The 22,823-nt window shown below is 45.4% G+C and overlaps 1 protein-coding gene across 1 annotated transcript in view; it reads right to left on the bottom strand.

Annotated features, from left to right (window-relative positions):
* Positions 1-1,262: 1,262 nt before the first annotated feature.
* The window catches only part of CALB2 (calbindin 2), a 30,919-nt gene continuing 9,358 nt past the window's right edge, over positions 1,263-22,823 (bottom strand). The window contains exons 2-11 of the mRNA XM_020963574.2: positions 17,418-17,494; positions 15,065-15,154; positions 13,394-13,474; positions 9,674-9,730; positions 8,757-8,834; positions 7,983-8,038; positions 6,270-6,309; positions 6,039-6,092; positions 5,331-5,402; positions 1,263-1,950 (exon numbers count right to left, since the gene is read on the bottom strand). Of these exons, the coding sequence (XP_020819233.1) occupies positions 1,834-1,950; positions 5,331-5,402; positions 6,039-6,092; positions 6,270-6,309; positions 7,983-8,038; positions 8,757-8,834; positions 9,674-9,730; positions 13,394-13,474; positions 15,065-15,154; positions 17,418-17,494 (722 nt within the window). The 3' untranslated portion in view covers positions 1,263-1,833. The remainder of the gene's footprint in view (positions 1,951-5,330; positions 5,403-6,038; positions 6,093-6,269; positions 6,310-7,982; positions 8,039-8,756; positions 8,835-9,673; positions 9,731-13,393; positions 13,475-15,064; positions 15,155-17,417; positions 17,495-22,823) is intronic.

Below are 22,823 nucleotides of genomic sequence, written 5' to 3' on the forward strand. Positions count from 1 at the left end.
AGATCTTGCATGCCAATAGAGGAATTATTCTCTTTTTAACTGATGCTTGTTAATGGTCTTTTTTTTGACACCAGTCACTTTCAACCCTTCTCCCCTCTCCCTTAATAACAGATAATGAGCATGGTGAAGACCCTGTCTCCCTCCCAGGGTTGTTGTGAAGATCTGATGAGATAATTGTCAAATGCTTATCAGCCCAGTGTCTGGCACATAGCAAGCACTTAATAAGTTCTTATTTTCTCCCTCCATCTTCAGGTTTTAAGGTCTATATGATCTCTAGTCAATAGAGATTTTGTGCTGAGACCAGGACTTCTTTCCCTATCACTGTACATGGAAGCTGATGTGGGTGGCGATGATGAGGATCCCTCAGGACAATTAACGCCTAATAACACAAGCTCCCACCTTGCTGTGCAGGCAGAGTTCCCCCCTCTCCCATCCAGAGACCTGTGCCCTGTTGTCTCTCTCACTTCATGGCTGGTATAGGTGCCCTTCAACAGAGTGCTCTTTGCTCCAGGGCAGTGCCCAGTGACTAATCCTCCTCTCCCCTTTCCCCTTTCCCCTCCCTTTCTCTCTATCCTACTTCCTTTTCACTTTTCGTTGTTTGATGGGAGTGAGTAGCACAGCATGTATAGGCGGGTTGGGTTGGGATTGCATTATCTTTCTTTCCAAACTGCCCTTTCCCCCAAAGTCCCTATTTCCATTAAGTGAATCACCAGGGCTTTAGTCTCCTAGCTTCTTAACCTCTTCTTTACTCTTGACTCCTTACTCAACTGAAACTGCCCCCTCCAAAGTCCCCAGTGAACTCTGAATTGCCAGATCTGATGGCACTTTCTCAGTACTTATCCTTGATACCTCTGCAGCCTTGGATACTGTCGACCACCCTCTCTGGGATGTCAAGACCCTGTTTTCTCCTGGTTCTCTTCTTGTTCGTCTCCTTTGCTGCGCCCCTGACTGTGGGTATTGCCCAAAGCTCTGTCCTGTGCCCTCTTCCTTCACCCGCTCTCTCAGTAGCTTCCTTATTATCTCTATGCAGATGGCTCCCTGGTGGATATATCTAGCCCCAGCCTCTCTCCTGAGCTCCCAGGATGCAGGCCTGTATCTTCACAAATGAGTCGCTCTTCCTAGGTAGGTAGTTGCCACAGACCAGGCATTCCCATGGCTATTTCCCACTTTCTTTGTCACAAAGGAGGCAGAAACCACCTCTTTAAGCCCATTATGGGTTAGGACTGCTAACGAGAAAGGAGTACAGGTTGTAAGCCAGTGGGTGAGCTTGAGTAGCAGAACTTTTCCACTTTATTGTTTGTAAACTCTTCTTTGGTGAATAATAAGACAAAAAACTGAAAGCGAAAACAGGGGAAAACCAAAATGGAAAAGGAAGGCAGGTCACATTCTCGCCACAGTCAGAAGCTGGAAGGAGGAATGAAACTACACACCACCAGTTAAAGGGGGCAGGTGAGACTTGGGGAACCAGGGCAGAGGAGGGACACTGGGGAGCAAGATAGACTGTCACCCTATTGGACGCAGTAGCCTAGATCATATAACATATGAGCTCATGCATCACAGCAAAGAGAACTAGGGCCCCTCTCCCCTAATCCAAGTCACAAGCAGAGCAGCAAAGCTAGCCTGGGGTGGGGTGGAAGTGATGTGGGACGGAAGGCTCAGTGAACATCCATCAGCAGCGGCCACTCCTTTCCTCTCCTGCTCTCTGGGTGTGCTGTGCCGGGTAGCAGGGGATGTTCGGGGCCTCATCATCTCTAGGTCTTGGTGGAAGTGGCAGGGCAGAAGAAGGGAGAGGAGAATTGGCAGGAAAGGAGGGGGACTGGTGGCCACCCCCTTTTACATGGGGGGCTCACTACAGAGCACAATCTCCAGGTCCTTGCGGTAGAGCTTCCCGGCTTCAGCCAAAGACATCACGCTCTTTCTGTAGCTTGTGAGATTCTGAATATTCATCTCCTAGGAGACCAGATGAGAGGGAGAGAAGGGGTGAGAGGTCAGTACAGGTGGCCACTTAGAAATGCAAGACTAGGGCCTCACTCCCTGTCATACACACAGTCGAGCCTTTCTGCAGTTGGAACCACTCCAGGAATACAAAAGGTTTATCTGAACACCATGTGAATATAACACTGAACTCAGTAATCTGAATCCCTGCTTGGACTCTGATCCTCCTTCTAATCCTAGCTCTAAATCTTGATCTTACAAATAAATTCCCCTCACCCAGCCTCCTCCTATAACAAACAATCCACATCCTTGAAGGTGACAGGAAGGTCTTGGAATATGTGATAGAGTCAGTACTACCTAAGACATACCTCAGCATCCCCTGCCAAAGGACTCTGCTGAAGGAAGCCATGTTAGCACAACCAGACAGACTGCGAGATCTCCCCCTCCTGCCATGGACTAAAGCCTCATGCCGCATCACAGTGCCCTTACTGCCCAGTATGGGCGTGGGGTCAGTGGCATCAGATGTTTAAGTTTGTTACAGCTCTGTCCTGTACCGTCTAAACACCCCTCCCCATGTCTTCATGTTACGTGGCAGCCAGTTTTCAACGTGCCGCCTGACACAGCTTACACCTTTGCAGTATTGTTCTATAAAGCTGAATTAGGGCAGGAAGCCACCGGGACAGAAACCTGTCAGCAGCATTCCAGCATTGCTCACTGCAGAGATGTCACCAGGTCCACGTGCTTGGTCACTGTGGTGGCTAGAGTTAGGGGATGGCCTGTGGAAGCTGGGTTTTTAGTAGCATCCCTGCTCATCTGTGTTTGTGGCATTACCCCCATTTTACTGATGGAAAACTGAGCCACAGAGGTGACTGACTGAAGGACCCACCCAATCACAGCTGTGCAGAGCTCCGAGAACTTGTTATTGAACCGTTTTAGTTGTGTCTGACTCTCTGTGACCCCATTTGGGGTTTTCTTGGCAAAGTTACAGGAGTGGTTCACCATTTCCTTCTCTAGCTTATTTTACAATGAGGAAACTGAGGCAAACAGGATGGAAATGACCTGTCCAGGGTCATACAGCAGTAAGTGTCTGAGGCCTGATTTGAACTCAGGTCCTCCTGACTCCAGGGCTGGTGCTGTGTCCACTCTACCACCTAGCAGCCCTCTCTGAGCCATGCTACCTGTGTTATTGTTTTGTTCTTGGCGGGGACCTTTGGCATCCCCTTTTCTGGGGTTCAAAGGTGAACCACTTTGTTCATTTGAGACTTGCCTTCTTCATCCTGCTGCTTCCCAGCTTTTCTCTGGTTCTAAGTCAAAGAATGGTTTGCAAACATCTGTATGTTTCTATAGCCATCTTTGTGAAAAACCAAGAGCTGGGAAGTCAAAGTCAGCATCTCTCAGTGCAAGGCCCTACTTTGAGCCAGGGAGAGGCACCACTTAATTAATTTAATTAATTAATTTCTCTTTTCAGTTTGTCCTGTGCCAATTAAGAAGCAAAATAAAGGTGGGAGGAAAGCAGGTGCCCCGTGTTTCAGGCCCTGAGCTTGACAAGATCCTACCACCGTGCAGTGAGGGAATGTGAGGACCCGGCATTGTGGTAAATCTGGAAGCCAAGAGCTCCTTTTCTGTGTGTTCCACTGAGAGCTGAGAGAAGATCTGTTCAGAAGCTCTCTTCTTGGGACTCCTTGGAAAAGCTGATGGATGACTAGATTAGGAGGTCTCTAGGGGTTTCAAACACATGGAAGAATTCAACAATCTCCCTGGCTTTCCTGGCTTCCTTCAAGTCCCAGCTAAGATCCTGCCTTCTACAGAACGCCTTTCAAACCTTTGCCTGTTAATAGAGGCTGTCTTTTGTCCCTCTTTGTATCACCAACCCTTAGCATAGCACCTGGCATGCAGCAAGCACTTAATAAATGTTTATTGACTGGCTAACAAAATCCTAAGAGCTCTCATGAAAATGATCCATGCCTTTGAAGTACCAGGGTCTACCACAATCACTTCTCTTCTCCCCAAACCAGGTTCTAGCTATAGAAAGCTCATAGCTTGCATCATCTTCTCCCTTTAAGTGACCAAACACCAAACCTGCAGAGTGGTTGAGTTGGAAGTTTCTCCAGGTGAGCTGATGGCATTCACATCCTGTGTTCCCTAAGTCCGGGCTAAAAATCAGATGTTCCTTGGGAAGCGGTTCTGGATGGAAGCACCCACTTGAAATAGACCGTGAGCTCTGGGATGTGTGTCTCTTATTCTCCACTAAAGCTCAGAATGGAAGCTTGCATTAAGTTTCACACACCTGAGTCTGAACCAGGGGTGGGGAATCTGTGGCCTCGAGGCCACATGTGGTCCCTCTAAGTCCTCAAGTGGGGCCCTTTGACTGAATCCAAACTTCACAGAACAAATCCCCTTCAAAAAAGGATTTGTTCTGTAAAACTTGGACTCAGTCGGAAGGCTGCACCCAAGGACCTAGAAGGCCACAGGTTCCCCACCCCTGGTCTAAACCTTCCAGGTATTTTTCATATATACAGCTACAAGTTACAATAGTATCTCCACTTTGTGGCATTTTGGGCTTTGCTGTGTCCACTCCCATGAGTACTTTTTCCATTCTCACCCCAGTTTAAAATCTTGCATTTTAATTGACATTTTAATTTTCCCCACATTCAGACCTGAACCAAATCTGTGGCTTTCCCTATCCCATCTCCTTCTTTATTCACCCGGAGAGGCAGCCCTCTAGTTCACGCCAAGGTCAGCTCATACCTAGGCTTTGTGAACCTCTGCTGTCTGGCTGTTCTTTCTGCTCTTGTCATTTCATTGGGTCCAAAATGCTGCCTTAGATTTGGTTTTCTCTGGCAGTGGCCTTGACTGCTTTGCTTCCTTTCTTAATGATTTTTTTCTGGCTCCTCTTAAGCAGAATTACAAGGTGATTAGCCAGTGCATCCTTACATTTATTACCTTCAGAATCTTCCCCTCTCCTCTTCTCCCTATGCTACCTAGAAGCATGCGACCAGGACCAACACTACACAGAGAAGCATTCTTGGTAGTTTCAATTCTCTAGGCTTTTTTCACACCATGAATCAGTTCAGAGTTATGAAGGGAGTTAGGTAGAAAGGCAGAATCATTGTGGGAGAGGCGTGCTTGACTTTAGGGGTTCTCATCTGTTCCAGGAAAACCGACTTGCTCGTGACCCCCTTTTCTCACTCATTCTGCCTTTCTTCTTTGGCCTATTCTGTTGTCTCATAGCTTCCCACCTCACATCTGCTCCTTCTTTTCCCACATCCTCCTTCACATAGGAAGCTTGCTTAGATTAGGCAACTGGGCTGGTGCAAATCCTCCTCAGATTTTCATGGGATGGGCTGAGGCAGTCAGAGTCACACCTCAAAAGCCTTCCCCAAAGACCTCCTCACCTTCTTGTTTTTCTCATACAGGTCCTTCAAAAGAGCGTCCAGTTCATTCTCATCAATGTAGCCACTCCCATCCTGTGAATTGAGTGCAGACACTCGTCAGGGGATTTCTAGTAATTCCCTCCCCCCTCTCCAGCAACCTCATCTCCCCATCACTCAGCCCAAGCTGAGGAATATTAAGGCTCAATAGATACAATCTTAAACCAACTGGCCAATCTAGTCCATTCAGTCACGTAACTATTTTAACGGAGAGAGAAATCAATCATTCATTTTTTTTCCCCAAATTGGCCAGTTATTTCTCTCAAAATAGTTGTTCTGATTGCTGATGCATGGACTACTTTAATGTTTTGTTATTATTCACTAGGGCTGAACGGATCCCCACAAAGTCAAAAAGGGTTTCACAACTTCCTGGAAGCCGTTCCGGAGAGGAGGTTTTAAGAGAAAGCTAAAGATGCACGTATTCATTTTCCAGAGACATGTGGTAAGGGCTGCTACCACCACATCCCAGAAAGGATGTCCTAGTCAGAAGGAAAATGCTAAATGTCATTGATGAGCCAGTAGGAGGCTGGAAGTGACCAAGACAGCCTAATCCCAAACTGGGTATTTCTAATCATTTTTCTTCTGCTGTGAGGCTTCAGATTTCCTATCTCTGGCCTTTACCACTAGAAATACAGCCTTGCTTTCCTTTATGTATGCTGGCCTACTTTTTACCTTGTCATAAAATGTGAAGATAGCATTGAACTCTTCTGCAGTCAGCTTCATGCCCTGTAAGGATCGAGGATGCTTGGGTGAATAAATAAAAATCAATTTAAAAGGGGGTGTGGTGTGTGTGTGTGTGTGTGTGTGTGTGTGTGTGTGTGTGTAAAGGGGCTTGTGGGAGCAACATTCAGTAAGAAGAGGAAAGAAGGCACAGAAAAGGGAAAGAAAAAAGGACTGTTTTACCTGAAATTTAAGGAGAAAATTTTCCTGTACAGGCAATAGTCTGGAAGGAAAATGTTAGAGTGTAGATTAACGATAGACAAGAGAAACTGAGGCAGGGCAAAGGATTCTTGGAGAAGGTTAGTATCTTTAGAGAAGACTGAAAAGTCCAAATATGGGAGAAAACAAGTGAAATGACTTGGTGGGGATCGTGTAGTAGTATTTAGTTTTCTCATTTCTGGGAGATCTCACCCACTCTTGTGACCTCCTTTGTCATTTTAGACTAAGGCCAGATTTATATTCCAAGCACAATTCTTTTTCTAACTTTCGATTCCGCATTTCTAGTTCTATTCTCTTTGGAAACGTTTCAGATTAACCACATCCAAAGCCGAACTTGTCAACTTTCTTATTAAACTTGTTCTTCCTCTTATTTTCCCCCTTCCTGGTGATGCTACTGCTACCCCCATAGTCATGTAGGCTCAAAACAGTACCATCGCCCTTGATGCTTCCTCCCCCCTCGCCTCAGACATCCAATCAGTTGTCAAGTACTCTGGGTTCCACCTCTGAAATATCTCTATTCTAGGGCTCCTTCTTTCCATTCACACTCATCACTCTTATTTCAGGCCTACCTCAGCTCTCTCCTGCATCGTTAATATAGCTACCTAACTAGACTCCTTGCCTCCATTCTTTTTTTTCCCCATTTCTAATTTTTTTGTTTTTTTTTTTTGGTGAGGCAGTCAGGGTTAAGTGACTTGCCCAAGGTCACACAGCTAGTAAGTGTCAAGTGTCTGAGGCCGAATTTGAACTCAGGTCCTCCTGACTCCAAGGTCAGAGCTTTATCTGCTGTGCCACCTAGCTGCCCCACCTCTGTTCTTTACCCTCTTTCCTTCATCCTGCTGCCAAAAATAGTCTTCCCAGTGCCCAGGTTTAATCACAGCACTCTTCAAATAAGAAACCTTCAACGGTTTCTCATGGCCAGCGGGATAAAGTAGAAATTCCTTAGGTATTTGAGTCCCTCTGGCATCAGTATCTAGTCTAATTTCATAGTATTCCCATCCGTGTTCTTTGTGTTCCAGTAGAACTGGACCACATGTGGTCTGATCAGCCACAGTTGGACACACTGTACCTCGACTCCAACATAATGATGCCATGTTGGTCCTTTTGGAGAACAAAGGACAGCAACCCCCATGGTCTCCTAACCTCATCCAGCTCTCTCCCATCTTTGAGTCTTTGAGCACAATATCTCCCCCGCCATGGTCTCCCTTCCCCTCCCTCCTTTATTCCTCTTCCCATTCTTCCCTGGGTCAAAACCTACTTCTGGAATCACCTTATTCATGAACCTTCCCTGATCCTCGCAGCTAGAAAATACCCTTCCTTCCATGAACCTTTCAGGCAATTCTTGATTTTTCCTTTTTTTTTTTGATTTTTCTTATATGCATTATAATTTTCTAATTTGTCTTACAGTGATTTATATGCCTGCCTCTTCCCTCTCCTTGTTCCTTAGGACTGAAAGCTCTTTGAGTGTAGGGACTATATTATTTTTCATTTTTCTGTTATTAGCATCTACCACCCTTCCTTAAACATGGTAGGTGCTTAATGAATGTTTGTTGAATTCAGCTGGAAGATGCCTTTCCTTTTGGTTGGCTGGGGGTGATGGGATCACAGCCACAAAAAGCAGGGCTGACGACCAGTAGGATATTTGTGGTAATGATATTGGACGTGTGAGGTGGCTCTTACCGGGACATCTCTGAGAGGCCCAATTTACCATCTCCATTCAAGTCAAACATCCGCAGCTGTTGGGATACAGAAAGATATTTGGGTTATTGGCCTGCAAGCCGACCAGCCTCCTTCATGTATAAGGCGGAGTCGGGCAAAGACCGATGTGACACCAAGTTCTTGGAACCTTGGCCATTTCCCGACTACCTCCTGTTTACCAACTATGCTTCAGGCTTTGTTGGAAAGGAGGAGGAAGGGGATAATGTGCAGGGACACCCTGAGATTGCTTATTTCCCTCTGAGGCTATATGGAGGTCAGGAATGAACATCACTTAGAAATGGCACCCAAAGTGATAGCAGGAAGGCACAGAAACTCCATCCTCTCCCTTCTTCCTGTATTAGAGAAGCTAGAAAACCAGGTTCTCATTTCTCGCTGAGCCCTAATTGGCTTATTTTCAGAGTCTTGCCTAGCTCCCCTCATCTCTCCCTTGCTGGAGCAGCAGAGGTTGCCATGGAAATGGTCAGTCCCCAAGTCTCCTGCTGGCTCAGGGGTGAAGGCAGGCTCAGAATTCCAGCTAGTTCTTGAAAGGATGGAGCATGGAAGGTGGGGAGCAGGAAGTAGAGGAGGGTCCTGAGTATGACACAGGCATGCTGAAATAAGGGTTCTGGGCCAGCTGGCCTGAGTCTGTCTTGGGTTTGAGATAAGTGGAATTCTGGGATCAGAGCCTCATCAGCTTGGGACAAAGGCTGAGTTCCAGTTCAGTTCTCCTGTCCTAGGGGGAAGCTTTCTACTTACTATTGTCTGTGTGTACTCTTGGAGCTTAGGCTCATCATAGGGCCGGTTTGCTTTCTTCAGCAGGTCTGACAGGAATCCCTGAAAACATAGAAGGAATCAGTGACCCAGTGAGCCTGCCGGGACATTGGTGGGATTAAGTAATACTCCTGAATACAATTGGCTGGTCTAGGGCATAGGTACTTGGTAAGGAAGAAGGAAGAAAAAGGGTCAGAGAGCACAGAGATAGATGGAGGAGGCAGTGAAGCCTACCAAAGTTTTCCTCAGGTTGTCTGTCCCTGAGGTGGGAGGCATGGCATGCCTCCTTGCCTCCTTGAGCCAATCAGCAACAACTGAGAATCTGTTCTGGTCAGGGATGTGCCTGGTCTGAAGGGAAGGGCATGTCTGCTTAGGCTGCATTCACATTGTCTTATTTCCCCCGGTTTCTGAGTGACCCGGGGGTGGGGGAACAGTTTCTCCCCTTCTTGTTACCTCAAATTTGGTACCTAATCAATGCACCTGGAAACTGGAAACTCAGAAAAGCTCCCATCCCAGAAGAACATCACTGCTCCAATACACACACCAGGGGCGTGACCACACTGCTCCTGCACCCAGTCACGGGGCGGGATGCATCATCTAACACCTAGCTCTGCAGCTGGCTGGCCCGGAGCTGAGAAAACTGACAGTTGTCTTGGCTTTCCAGGTGGAAATCTTCTAATTACCCTTTTCACAAGATATGCAGTGAAGGGATCGAACTTGTTTATATTCTTTTCTGGTTTTGTCTCTCCCTCTGCCTGCCCTCACCCCACAGGCAGCCTTCTCGCCAGGGGCCTGTTTCTGGACTTCTGTACCCCGGGAACGTGGTAACATGAACAAGAAGACATGACCCAGGAGCACCCAGGCGTGCAGTGCCCATCCTTCCATTTTCTATGGCCACTTACCTTGAGCTCATTGGCTTCAATGTAACCACTCCTGTCCGTGTCATATTTACGCCAAGCCTGCAAGGGAATTGTTGGACGGTTGGCAAACGGCCCTCTGTGGCCATCAGTGCTCCAATCTCTGCAGTCTTTGGGAAGGGCATCTGATCATAGAATGTCAGTGTTGGAAGAGAGTGACCTTGGAGATCCCAAACAGTACTCGGGATTTAGCTATCTCTTATCTCTCCTCCCCACACCCTTTGGGCCTTAGCCTTCCAAGCCAGTGTCCCAACCCCAGCTCTGTTGAATTTAGTAAACATTTCTAGGTGCCCCAGCCCAATTCTGGGGATTAAGATGTAGGATAGATAGAAACTGGGGTATGAAGACAACACGAGACACTCTTTGCCTCTAAGGAGGTGAGAAGCAAGATTTTTTTAAGGTCTAGAGAGACCTGAGCATGCTTGGAGGCCATAACCTTAGGCAGAGATTGAAGACAAGAGGGAGGGAAGATCTATGGGACAAGGTCTCTGAGGAGATAGGAGAGTAGGATCAAGCGCACGTGGAGAGGGTGTTAGCCTTGACAAGAAAAAGGCCTATTTCTTTCTCAGACCCCTTATTTCCCCCATAGCTTTAAGGTAGCCAAGCACTTTCTTAATAACAATTCTGTAAATTAAAAAAAAATTCTTGCCTTGTTTTTTTTTGGCAACATGGTTAATATAGACATGGTTTATATGATTTTACATGTGTAATGGGTATCATATTGCTTGACTTCTCAATGGATGGGCGAGAGGCTGGCGGGAGGGAGAGAATTTGGAACTCAAAATTTGAAAATGGATGTTAAAAAATAAAAATGACAGTTGTATAAGGTAGGTATTGCCCCCATTTTACAGATGAGGACAAGTGACTTGTCTATAGTCACATATCTAACAAGGGTGGAGAACTGGGGTTCAAGCCTACCTCTCTCCCCTTCTTAAGGCTATTGCTCATTCCACTGATGACAAAACTTATTGCTTGAGATTCCACTTGGGGTTTTCTTGGCAAAGATGCTGGAGCGGTTTGCCATTTCCTCGTCCAACTCATTTTACAGAGGAAGAAACTGAGGCAGACAGGGTTAAGTGACTTGCCCAGGGTCCCACGGCTAGTGTCTGGGGCTGGATTTGATTTCACAGAGATGAGTCTTCCCGACTCCAGCCCAGCGCGCTATCAGTTTGTCGCCTAGCTAGCAAATAGCTTCTGTCCTGTGCTGGTTGGGGAATATCTAATTCTGAGAGCGCCTCCTTTTCTTCAAGAAAACCCTCACACCCAATTCCATTGAAGATTTCCTTGACCAAGGATAAGTGGATCAATGCCCACTTGAAGGGATAAGAAGGGGGATCCATACTTTCAGATAGTCCAATTGGGCTGATTTTTTCCCTATGAGAGAAGGCAATGATATAAAGAGACAGAAAGAAGCGGGGCTACAGGACAGAGTACAGCTCAGACCCCAGGCCATTCAGAGGGTGAAACACGGGAACCAAATTTTGAAATGAGATCATCCCAAGGCCAAACTTTTCCTTCCCTCTCTTCCTCCCAGGTCCTCAGCTTTGTACCTTGGTGGCTGGCTCTCATCTTTCAGCATTCTGCATTTTGCAGTTGGATCATTATTCTTTTTTCATTCAAGACAAAGAGGTAAAGAGACTTGGGTTTTTTGAAATTCCAAAGGGGTGCTGAAGCTTGGCTAAAATTAGAGAGACTCGGTGCTCCGAGCAGGCGGCATTCATGTTCTCTGAGAGCACAAACCTTTTTGTGCTGCTGAGCAGCCTATTTCATGTTTTTGGCTGATAGAAACTGCAAAGGGGAAAGACTCAGGAGGGGCGGGGATCTTAGGAGGTTATTATCCTGGGACATCTGCTTTTCAGCTATTGTGGAGCTCAGGAGGGCTGAAGCCAGAGATGGATTCCAAATCATTTCAGCCTCAGAGAGAAGGACGATGATCACACATACTTGGCCTCTTTTCAACTCCATTTTAATCTGTCTTGTGCTCTGCTCCAATTAATCTCTCTCTGGTTCTACATAGGAGGGGAAACTGAGGACTCTTCACTGCATGCCCTCCCTCTCAGGTTGCCTTTCATTCGTTGTTGAGTGGTTTCAGTCGTGTCTGACTCTTTGTGACCCCATTGGGGGTTTTCTTGGCAAAGACACTGTCATTTCCTTCTCTAGCTGGAAGTTGAGGCAGGCAGGGTTAAGTGACTTGCCCAGGGTCACACAGCTAGTAGGCTGGATTTGAACTCACTAAAATGAGTCTGCCTGACTCCACTTCGCCAGCTACCTGTATTTCATTTCGCTTAGCCTTTCGTTTACTCTGTATGTATCTTGTCTCCGCTGTTAGAATGTATCCAACCGTCCCTGAAGGCAGGGACCACTTTAGCTTTTCTTTATACCCTAGAACTTAGCACAGTGCCTGGCCCCTAGTAAGCACTTAATAAAAGCTTGTTGACTGGCTAACAAGCTCATAATGAAAAGAAGGGTCTAGGTGTGAAAAAAAAAAGTGATGTTAGATCAGTTCAAGAAGTAATTAGGGTATCTAGATGTGGGCCACCCTGAGATGTTCCAGTTTGCTAGTCAGGTGAATAACCAAGAATAGAACCCTAATCTATGTGTCAACCATTGGGTTTCCTTGAAGGAAAAGCCACCTAAAAATGTTTTTAGTGCCGTATTAGACACAGAAAACTACTGATGTCTTGGATTCGCTCCGAGCTGGCTTTGCCAATTGATAACACTCGCATTTGAATATGAATGCCAACATGTGCCAGGGAATGTTGGGATTTTAAAAATGTGTTCTCCACCCCGAGAAACTGTTAGTTCTCAGCCAGTGTGTATTGCATATGGGGATTTCATTGAAGGGTTTTTGTTTCTTGAGTTCAATTTCTAGTCATTTTTGGCAATGAATTTTCGTGGTAGGACTATTAAATGGAGATTGATTTGAAACATATTAAAACAGCAGCATGAATCCCATTTAAAAAACCCTGTCTGTTTGCCAGAGTAGAGAGGGAGTGTATGTAGTGGGTATGGTTTGAATTTGGCTTTGAGACTGGTCAAGTGAAGAACAGGGCTATGGGAAGCAGGTTGGTAAATCATTACCCATGTGTTTGAGTCATGGCCGGTTCTGTAATATTTTTTATAGGAATACAGAGGACATTATAAGATCATTAAATTCTGAGGTCATTTTCTAACATAAAAAGAATGGAAACCTTTTGTACCTAAGTGTCTAACAATATGCATTTGTAAGAAGGAAAGCTGAGGTGTAGAAGGAAGAAATGATTTCTCTAGTCACAAAATGAATATCTGAAGTGGAATTAAGACTAGAATCCAGGATACTTCCCTTTTCCTGGGCCTCAGTTTTTTTTTAATCTTTAGTAAAAAATACATTGGCCCCTTTCCCTTCCTTTACTCAGGGGTTATAGGGGAACAGGATGCCTACAAAGTATTTTGAGCTTCTTGAAGAAAGCTGTTGGATCTGCCCAACCAGTCATTAGTATGTTGAGCTGTGGGCCAACCTTGGGGCCTCCCCAGGACTAGAGGAAACTCAAGAGATCAGTTTCCTGACTTGCCCTGTTCTCCCTGGAGCATGACTCTGGGCTGTTTTTCCAAATGAATGGCAACCTCAGAAAGAGTCACGCCTGGCCTTGGATTCTGGAAGGGACAGTTCTGTCTACGGGAGGAAGAAGATTGGGCGTGGACTATACTGGAAGGTCAAGTGCTCACCTCCATGAACTCGGCGCTGGAGCCCACGTGTTGCCTGAAGCACAGCAGAAAGTTTTCCTCTGTAGGCAGGATCTGGGCCAACTGAAGGGGACAGAGAAGAGGCTGGTGAGGATCTCTTCTCAGTCCTGACCTACCTGACCGCTCTGAGGTCAGTCATCAGCCTTGTCAAGGTGGCACCTCCTTTTGCTTACTGCCTTCAAAGCATGAAGGGTAGATGTGCCCCTCTGCCACTCCCAACCCTCTACAAGTCCTGCATGTGAAGCATATGCTGCAAGGAATACCAGGGGAGAGTAGTAGCTCTTTAAAATACAATTAATCCTCCTAGAGAAGGGCTGTAATTCAGTTAGAAAGACAGAACAGCTTATGAACGAACACTTTATTGAAAATTGGCCTCTTCATTCTTAGAGCTAGGAAGGACTTCAGAGGTCTTATGGATGAAAAAACTTAGACCAGAAATGTTAAGTTCTTGGCCCAAGTTTACGTGGTGGTGCACAGCAGAGCCAGGAGTGAGGCCCAGGTTTTCTAATGCCAAACCTGCATTATTAGCAAGAAAGAGATCCTAGATGGGTGTCTGGGACATGGGGCAGGAGGTAGGGAGAAGCCCACCAGAACAGGCAGGGGAAGAGAGAACTACATCATAATAGCCAGCATTTATATTAGTGCTTTAAGGTTTCCAAGGTGCCATACATATTATCTCATTTGATCTTAACTTTGGCTCAATTTCTCAACTTTAGTATCTTATCTAAGGGTGACTCTGACTCCTGCCATTCAAAAATCAATCCATATATGCAATCTTTGGCACTCACAGTGCTGGCAATCTTGTGCCTCAGTGTGCCCAGTGACATCATTATGACTGGGGCTCCTTCTGTGCTGTATATGGGGGACAAAAGAGAGAGACAGATTCTGCTAATGGAGTGTGCCTGTACTGGGCAGGATCTGCCCGGAGGAGGGGCAGCCTCCTCCAAAGAAGATGGAGCAGATCTCCACGATGTTAGCTGTGCAAAGGGACACACTGAGCGTGTTTGGTCATTGCTGTTCTCTCACTTCCCAGGAGAGTAAAATAACTGGAGGAATAATAATAACTTATGTTTATATAACACTTTAAGGTTTTCAAAATACTTTACCTATGTTATCTTACTTAACCCTCATATCTACCCCGTACTGTTCTTATTTTATGGAAGAAGTGATTTGCACAGGGTCCACATAGCTAATAAATGGCAGAGCTGGGATTTGGACCCTAGGTTCAGTCATTTCAGTTGTGTCCAACTCTTTACGACCCTGTTTAGGGTTTTCATGATAAAGATCCTGGAGTGGTTTGCCATTTCTTTGTCCAGCTCATTTTACAGATGAGAAAACTGAGGCAAGCAGAATTAAGTGACTTGCCCAGGGTCACACAGTTAGAGAGTATCTGAGGCCAGATTTGAACTCAGGAAGATGAGTCTTCCTGACTCTAGGCCCAATACTCTATCTACTTCATCACCAGTGGTTTTCTTACTTCAACTCTATGCCATTTTTCAGGAAGCAAGTAGGAATTCTCCAGTGCCCTTTGGGTTTGTCCCCTCCTGTGCTCTAACTTAAACCCCAGTCTTCCCAGGCAGCCCCAAATCCCAAACCCATGGGGATTAATGGGAGAAGCGGGGAAGGGTGCTTTATCAGGACAGCAGAACTCACCTCCGCCATCTCAATTTTTCCATCTGCATTCTTGTCATACTTCTGCATGAACTCCTTCATCTTCTCCCCAAAGCTCCCACTCTTTGTTTCCTTCAGAAAGACAAGGAAGGGGAATCTCAGTGGATCTTTTCCTTTGAACCCCTAGACTGCCTCTGTGGAACTTCCCTCCGACACGGCAGTGGGTGGGAAGAGTTTCTACCTAGTTGTCATGGATAGTGGCCAGCACTTTCCAAATTGGGCCAGTCCCAAACTGGCTACTCTAGTTTGGGTTCCTTTTCCTTTTTTTTTAGTTGTGATTTTCTCAGTGTAGGGACCTCCTGAAGAGAAGCTCTCTCCGCCAATGCAGACCTTAGAGAATTGTCTGCAGCTCTTGCCCAGAGTCCCCTAGCCCATATCTGTCCGAGGCTAGGTTTCAACACAGGGCTTCCCTATTTCAAGACCAGCTCTTTGTTCACTATGCCAGGCTGTCCTCTAACTTTCCAAGACCTGCCCCTGTCCCATTTACACGTTTTCTAAAGGAAGGTACAATGCCTCAGCATGCCCTGCTGAATGTAAGTGACTGTACTCCACCCTGAATCTCATAGCCATGCTAAAATTAGTGTTCTTGACATTCTCCAGTTCTCTCAGACATGCTAATAGTGAGTGCCATATTATACAGTGATCATTCTGGCTAGGGGTCACACTTCAGGGAAGGCTACAGTTGAAGTCTCTAAGGCAGCCAGATAGGTGGGGAATCTGACCTTCATGTCACAGAAGAAGAAACTGAGGGACAGAGAGGGACAATGTTACACAGCATGTTATTGGGTGTAGCTGGCAGTAGAGTCATTTCTGTGGCTTATTATAGTCATCTCCTTACTTGATCCTAAACCCTACATTAATGTGGCTTTTGAACTATTAGGAACTGGTTATTTAGTGGACTTGGAAGTATGGCTTTATATGTTCAAAAATTAAATCTGTCCACATATGAATCATTAAGGAGGAGTCTAAACCAACTTTTTAGTATTATAAATTGCTTTTTTGGGGGGGAAAAAGCTTGAGAGAATTCATAGCATCTCAAAGTTGGAAGGGACCTCATAGGTCCAACTTACACCTAGAGTTGTTCTTGGAGAAAATGTGACTTTCTAAGAAAGAGCAGCAGGCTCCCACTTATGGCATGGACCACAATGCTTTCCTCTAGGAAAAGTCTTACCTCAGGTCCTAATAACCACCTTTAATGGATGAGCATTTGTTGGCCCCATGCCCCCCACTACCAACAGGAATATGATAGAAATAATCTCATTGTTATTCTAAGTGATTTGGAAGTAACTTTGAATTCATTTTAGGCAAGGTGAATGAACAGCAGGCTGGACTACACAATGAGAGTCTGACCTCTAGTGTCTGCACAATATATAGCTCTTGATGCCCAGGTAAGAGATACCAGGTTCTATTAGCCTTGAGTTGGGTGCAATGCGGGACTGGCCAATGGGCCCAGTCCTGATGAGCATGTGCAGCGGGCTGCTGGTGCCATACCCTATACAGAACAGGTTTTGGAGCCTGCTTCCAGGAGATCTCATTGGCTCATAGGCCAGTCCCATCCAGTGGTATTAGTTCAAAGACATTTTCAGTTTTATCTCTAACTCATTTGGTAGGCTCTCAAATACTAGTAACTCTGAATGTAGAGTGACCTGGAACTAGCTCTTTAACTGTACAACCAAAGAATCAGCTGCTCAGTATTATTTAAGTAATTCCTTCATGGAAAATAAAAACTCAGCCATGCATGGAAGTGTGCAGAAGGAATTCCTGGTCCTGGAGAGGCCAAAGCTGGTGGATTATTGAGCTCTGGAGTTCTGAGTTGTACTAGTGGCCACCTTAAATCCAGCACCAATATGGTGAGCCCCAGGAGCAGGGAGCCACCAGGCTGCCTGAGGAGGTGTGAATGGGCCCAAGTAGGAAATTGTGTGGATCAGCAGTAGGTCGGCTCTGTATTTTCAGCCTGAGTGAGACAGGGAGTCCAGGAAGAAAGAGAATGAAAGGAAGGAAGAAAGGAAGAAAAAAGGAAGATAAAGAAAGAAAGGAAGATAGGAAAGAAGGAAGATACAAAAAAGAGAAACAAGGAAGGAGAGAAAGGTAGGAAGGAAGGAAAGGAGGAAGAAGATAAGGAAGGAAGGAAAGAAGGAAGAAGGAAGATAAGAAGGAAAGAAAGAGAAAGAAGTCGTTTGGGTTAGGCAGGCAGGCACCAAAGCCAAACCAGCTGTGGGCACATGTGGGCAGGGGGTCCTGGTCTGGCTTCTGCCCAGGTTCCAGCTATGGGCAGAAAAAGTTCAGTTCAGAGCAAGGGGAGACAAAGGAGAATTTGAACATCAACAATCCTTACCATGCCAGCTCCTTTTCTCGCACTTTCCAGTTCTTGGAAGAAATTTTCTAGTTCTTTTCCTTCAATGTATCCATTTCCTGCAGGATGAGAGAAACAACAAAACCCCAGCCGTCAACCCTGGGGTAAAGGGCTGGGGAGCAAAACTGATGGAAGGCTGGAAGGGGCAGCAGGAAGCCTAGGCCCCCAGAGGGCTGCCATTCTCATTTTGCTGATAAATCACCTAATCAACTAAGCCCAGCTTTGGTGCCTGCCTGCCTAACCCAAATGACTTCTTCCTCTTTCTTTCCTTCCTACCTTCCTTTCTCTCCTTCCTTGCTTCTCTTTTTTGTATCTCCTTTCTTTCCTATCTTCCTTTCTTTATCTTCCTTTTCTCTTCCTTTCTTCCTTCCTTTCATTCTCTTTCTTCCCGGACTCCCTGTATGTTTGCAGTATGTTTACCTTACGACTCCCACTAGGCACTGTGGGGGAACACAGCCCTTTATAATACAAGATAATACACGCTGAAGGGTCCTTCTGCACAGGTCAGACTTCACAGAAGGTGGAACAAGAGAGCAGGCATCATGGAGGAGGCAAGACTTTGAGCCACAAGGTGGAATGGCTGCAAGGGACCCCAGGGGGGTTATCCTGTCCAACTCCCTTGTCTGAGTTCATTTTTTAAAACTAGGTTTTTATTTTTCATTTTCTGTGGACACATTTAGTTTGAACACAGTAGATAACAGACCGACCCCCAAGCAGCATCCCCTCTCAAAGCCTGTTCCCATGAAAGAGTCAAGCCCATGGGTCCCAGTGCCTCGGACCCCGTCTTCACTTTGCTATAGTCATGACTATTGTTGCTTAGACTCTTACCTTTTTTATTCTGTGTTCCTTCACTCACACCTTCCCAGGTTTCTGAATTCTTACCAGTCTTCGTTCCGGAGGGTACAAGAATATATTCATCTACCACAATCTGTTCAACCATCCCCCATTGCTGGGCACACATTTCATTTCTAGCTGTTCTGCTCTGAATATTTTTCTACCTATGGATCTTTTCTTGTCATTAACTTCCTTAGGGCATCAAACCAACAGTGTCTTCACTGAGTCAGAGCACGACCGAGGAACTTTTCTAGGATAATTCCATTTTTTGTTTTTAGCCCATCAGGTTTCTTATTCTTCCACTTTAAACATTTTAACATATTTTTTACATTTATCTTATTTTACATATTTTACATAGGGGGAAACCGAGTCCCAAAGAAGTTGAGGGGCTTGCCTAGGAGAATGCAGTGATATGATCTGAAACCCTAGTATCCTGATCAGAATGGGTCTCCTCAGAGGCAGCTAGGTGGTGCAGAGGACAGAATGCTGGGCCTGGAGGTAGGGAAACTTGAGTTCAAATCTAGCTTAATATTCTGAGTTCTGTGGCCCTGGGCAAATCACTTAACCTCTGTCTGTCTCAGCTTCCCCAATTGTAAAATAGGGATGGTAATAGTAGCACCTACCTCCTAAAGTGGTTGTGAGGATTACATGAGGAAGTATACATAAAGTGCCTAGTACAGTACCTGGCACATAGTAGGTGCTTAATCAATGTTTGTTTCCTTTCTTCCTCTCTAGGACTTCTCCCCTTGGCCTCTTGAGAATATTATCCTCCGTTCCCCTTCTGCATATCAACCAGGGGACCTTAGACTCAGACAGAACCCCTGAGACAGACCTACATGTGTCAAGCACATTATTAATCAAACACTAACTATTGAACGTGTATAGAAATAAGTAACATAAATTATGAATGCTGTCTGCGAGTCGGGGAAAAAATGTGAGTAGGGAAGTAAGAGAAGGGTGGTTTTATCTTGGCATTGCATGTTTGATGGGGAAAGAGGGGAATGTTGGGCGGAATGTGTCACATCTCTTCTGATTAGTCCCAGGAGGCTTCTGGAGGAGGTAAAATTTCAAGACGTTCTTAAATGCCAGAGCAAATTAGTTGGTTGGGCAGGGTTGGTTGAGAGGGGAAGGTGGCGTTTCAGGGAACAGTGCAGTTCCTTTTTAACGGTTCCCTTTGATGTTAAAGGAAAATGTGCTGAAAATATTGGTAGGTGAATCAGAAATCAAAACACCTAAATGGGAATCTCATTTCTATCATGTATTACAAAATCTGTGTGACTTTGGGCAAATCTTTTTTTTTTTTTTGTGAGGCAGTTGGAGTTAAGTGACTTGCCCAAAGTCACACAGCTAGTTAGTGTTATGTGTCTGAGGTCAGATTTGAACTCAGGTCCTCCTGACTCCAGGGCTGGCGCTTTATCCACTGTGCCACCTAGCTGCCCCTTGGGCAAATCTTAACTTAATTTTGGGCAAATCACTTAACTCTTCTGGGCCTCAATTTCCTTAGCTGTAAAACTGTGGGCTTAAGTTATAATGATCTCTTCTAGCTCTAATCCTATGAACTGGATATTTTCTTTTCTATCTTTCTTTGTCCTGATGATGGCCTCTGACTTTTAGATAGAGTTTTCCTTTAACCAAGAAGACATCATTGCTTAGGGTCACATCCATCTGCCATTTCATAGCTGAGGAAACTGAAGCCCGGAGAGGTTGAATAATTTGCCTAAGGTCACAGAGCTGGTTGGTGGCTGTGGAAACCAGAAACCTGGTCTCCTGACTTTTAAAGTCTAGTACTCTGTTAGACCATTTCCAGACCAAGTTGGTTTGGGGCCCAGATGGAGAGTAGGGGGGAAGTAAGTAGGCATGGGAGGAAGCAGAGCTGCCTGAGTTTTAGCCCGAGGGGAGGGTAGGCTGTGGGAATAGGTCCAGGGTTACTGGCTGCCCGTCCACCTTTCTGAAAGCATCTACAAATGTCTATCTCATAATACAGACCCTACCCATCTAATGCCAGTCTTGCCCACATCGGGTACACAGAAGGCACTTGGCCCATCATCATTTGGTCCCTACTAGGATGCTATTAACCACTTAGAGGTTCCCTCATGGTGGCACCAACCTGTCACCCAAGGGCTCTACTGACATGGGGCTGAGACAGGTTGGTGCCACCCTCATGCCCCTTCAGGGTAAAGAACCAGACTCTTGGTTTCATTCCCAAACAGCATTTACAGGGCTCCTGTCCTCTAGGTAAGCCCCACACCAGTGGGCATGGATAAGGATGTGGTTACCATAGTTACCAGTTTTTCCTAACCTTTTAGCAAATCTGCTTCCCATGAACAGCAGCAAAGAAAGAGAGCTAGTCTGCGAACCTGAAGATCTTGGGTCCTTTTTCTGACTTTAGGTATGCCACAATGACTTGACACTAGTCAGCTCATTTGTGCTCTCCATACCTCTGTTTCCCCATTTGCAAAATGAAAGTTACAGTCTTTTCCATTGAATATGATCATGAACATTTAGTACTTCTTGGGTGATAGATGCAATTTTAAAAAATTAAATACATTCTTATTGATATCTTTTGTTTTTATCATCTTCATTTCCCAACATATATCTCTCCCCCCGCCCTCTCAGAGAGTCGTCCCAAGTAACAAAGAATAAGAGGGGGAAAAAAAACCCAGATCTGTAAAACTAGCAAACAGAAAAAAGTCTTGACATTATCTGAAGTGTTCCACACCCATAATTCCTCATCTCTGCCAAGAAGAGAGAGAGGTGCATTCTCATATTCATTATCATTATTATCATTATTTTGTAATTATCAGTCTTGGATATTTAAATTTCATAGTATTCAGTTGCAAATGTCTTGTGGTTCTTTCCATTTCCGTTGTTGTAGTTATTGTTTTTCTGCGTCTGCTTACTTCATTTTGCATCATTTCATATATGTCTTTCTATAGTTCTCTGTGCTCATTTGATTCATTGTTTCTTATAACACAGTAATATTCTGTTACACTCCTACCCTTGTGTAACATTTCCCGATGGATGGGCGCAATCCATTATCAGTGCCAGAGAACCCTGCTGCACAAACACAGAAAGGCTCCTCTTTACATCTCTGTGAGATTTGCATTTACAAATATTGTTAGAATGAATGAGTTATATTACAGTCTGAAAATATCAGGCATTCCACGTCATGTCAAGTCAACAGGCATTTATTGAATACCAACTGTGTCCCAGACTTTGTGTGTGCTGAGCACTAGGGATACAAAGAAAAGATCTCTAATTCTTGGAGGATGGCCCTGAGGGAGCAATAGTTGGGTCTCAGTTCCAAATGGGTATAAGGTAGAAAGGGAAGTGAAGCTTGAGTAGCTAACAACAACCAATTAACCCAACAAATCAGAGTATAAGGTCACAACTTCTTCCTATTTCATGTGAGACAAGGCCCTAGGATAGAAGCAATGGGGGCAGAAGAGATTGGTTCTAGACCTGCGGCCTTGAGGTCACATAGGGCCCTCGGCCAGACTCTGTACAGGTCTAGACTCTGCACTGAGCCAGGAAGCTTTAGTTAAAAGGCGTTTAAAAAAATGACCAGAAATTACTGGAAGCTGCTTATCACATCCCTCCCTAAATTTTCTGTTCTCTAGGCTAAACAACCCCAGACCCTTGTGTGACAGTGTCTGGGATTCTCACCCCCCTGATCACTGTTTTCGGATGCGTTCTGATTTGTCAGTGCCCTTCATAAGCTCTGGTACCCAAATCAGACCACATTACTGCAGAAATGCTCTGCCGGGGTGAGGGGCTAGGGTACTGCAGGATGACCACCTCTTCATTCTTTTCCCTCTGCCTTTTTCAGCTTTTTTATTTTTTGGTTTCCCTATTCACCCACATAGAGCTTGCCATCCACGAAAACTCTAGATCTTTTGCATATGAGTAAGTAGCAAAGGGATAGACTGAGACTGATCTTGTGATTTCATTGGTATGAGGAAGTTGTTGCTGAGAGAGCTCCCTGTGCCAAGGCAGACTCCACCCTGGAGATGGTTCAAGGGACATCTGAGGCCTCTTCTCCTCCACAAAGCCTCCCTTCACTCTTCCAGCCCAGGCTTACAGCTCCTGCCTCTGAATTCCTTGGACAGTTATAACCTCTACTATACAACCTATCACTCAGGTGGCTTTTAGTTTTTATATGTACATCCTGTGTCCTGTCTTAATCCCTGTAGGTTAAAGTTCTTGATCCAGAGTCCATGAACTTTAAAAAAAATATGTATTTTGATCATTGTATTTTACTCTGCTTGGTTTCCTTAGTATTTTATTTTATATAGTTAAAAACATTATTTTGAGGCGCTGCCAGACACAGCACAAGAAAGGTGAAAAGCCCTTGCTTAGTGCCAGCTTCTATTTCCCCAGAACCCCCAGGGATCACAGGACCATAGATCTGGGGCCGGAAGGGACCTTAGGGGCCGTCTAGGGCCCATGGGAGATGCTGTGTCCATTTTTGTCGTCCTCTCCTTGCTGCATGCTGGTGTAATAGCTCAAGTGACTCTCAACCTTCCTTCCCAACCTGCAGGCCATGGTCGGGTG

This window comes from Phascolarctos cinereus, unplaced genomic scaffold, assembly GCF_003287225.1.
Source record: "Phascolarctos cinereus isolate Bilbo 61053 unplaced genomic scaffold, phaCin_HiC Scaffold_2;HRSCAF=192, whole genome shotgun sequence".
Lineage (NCBI taxonomy): Eukaryota > Metazoa > Chordata > Mammalia > Diprotodontia > Phascolarctidae > Phascolarctos > Phascolarctos cinereus.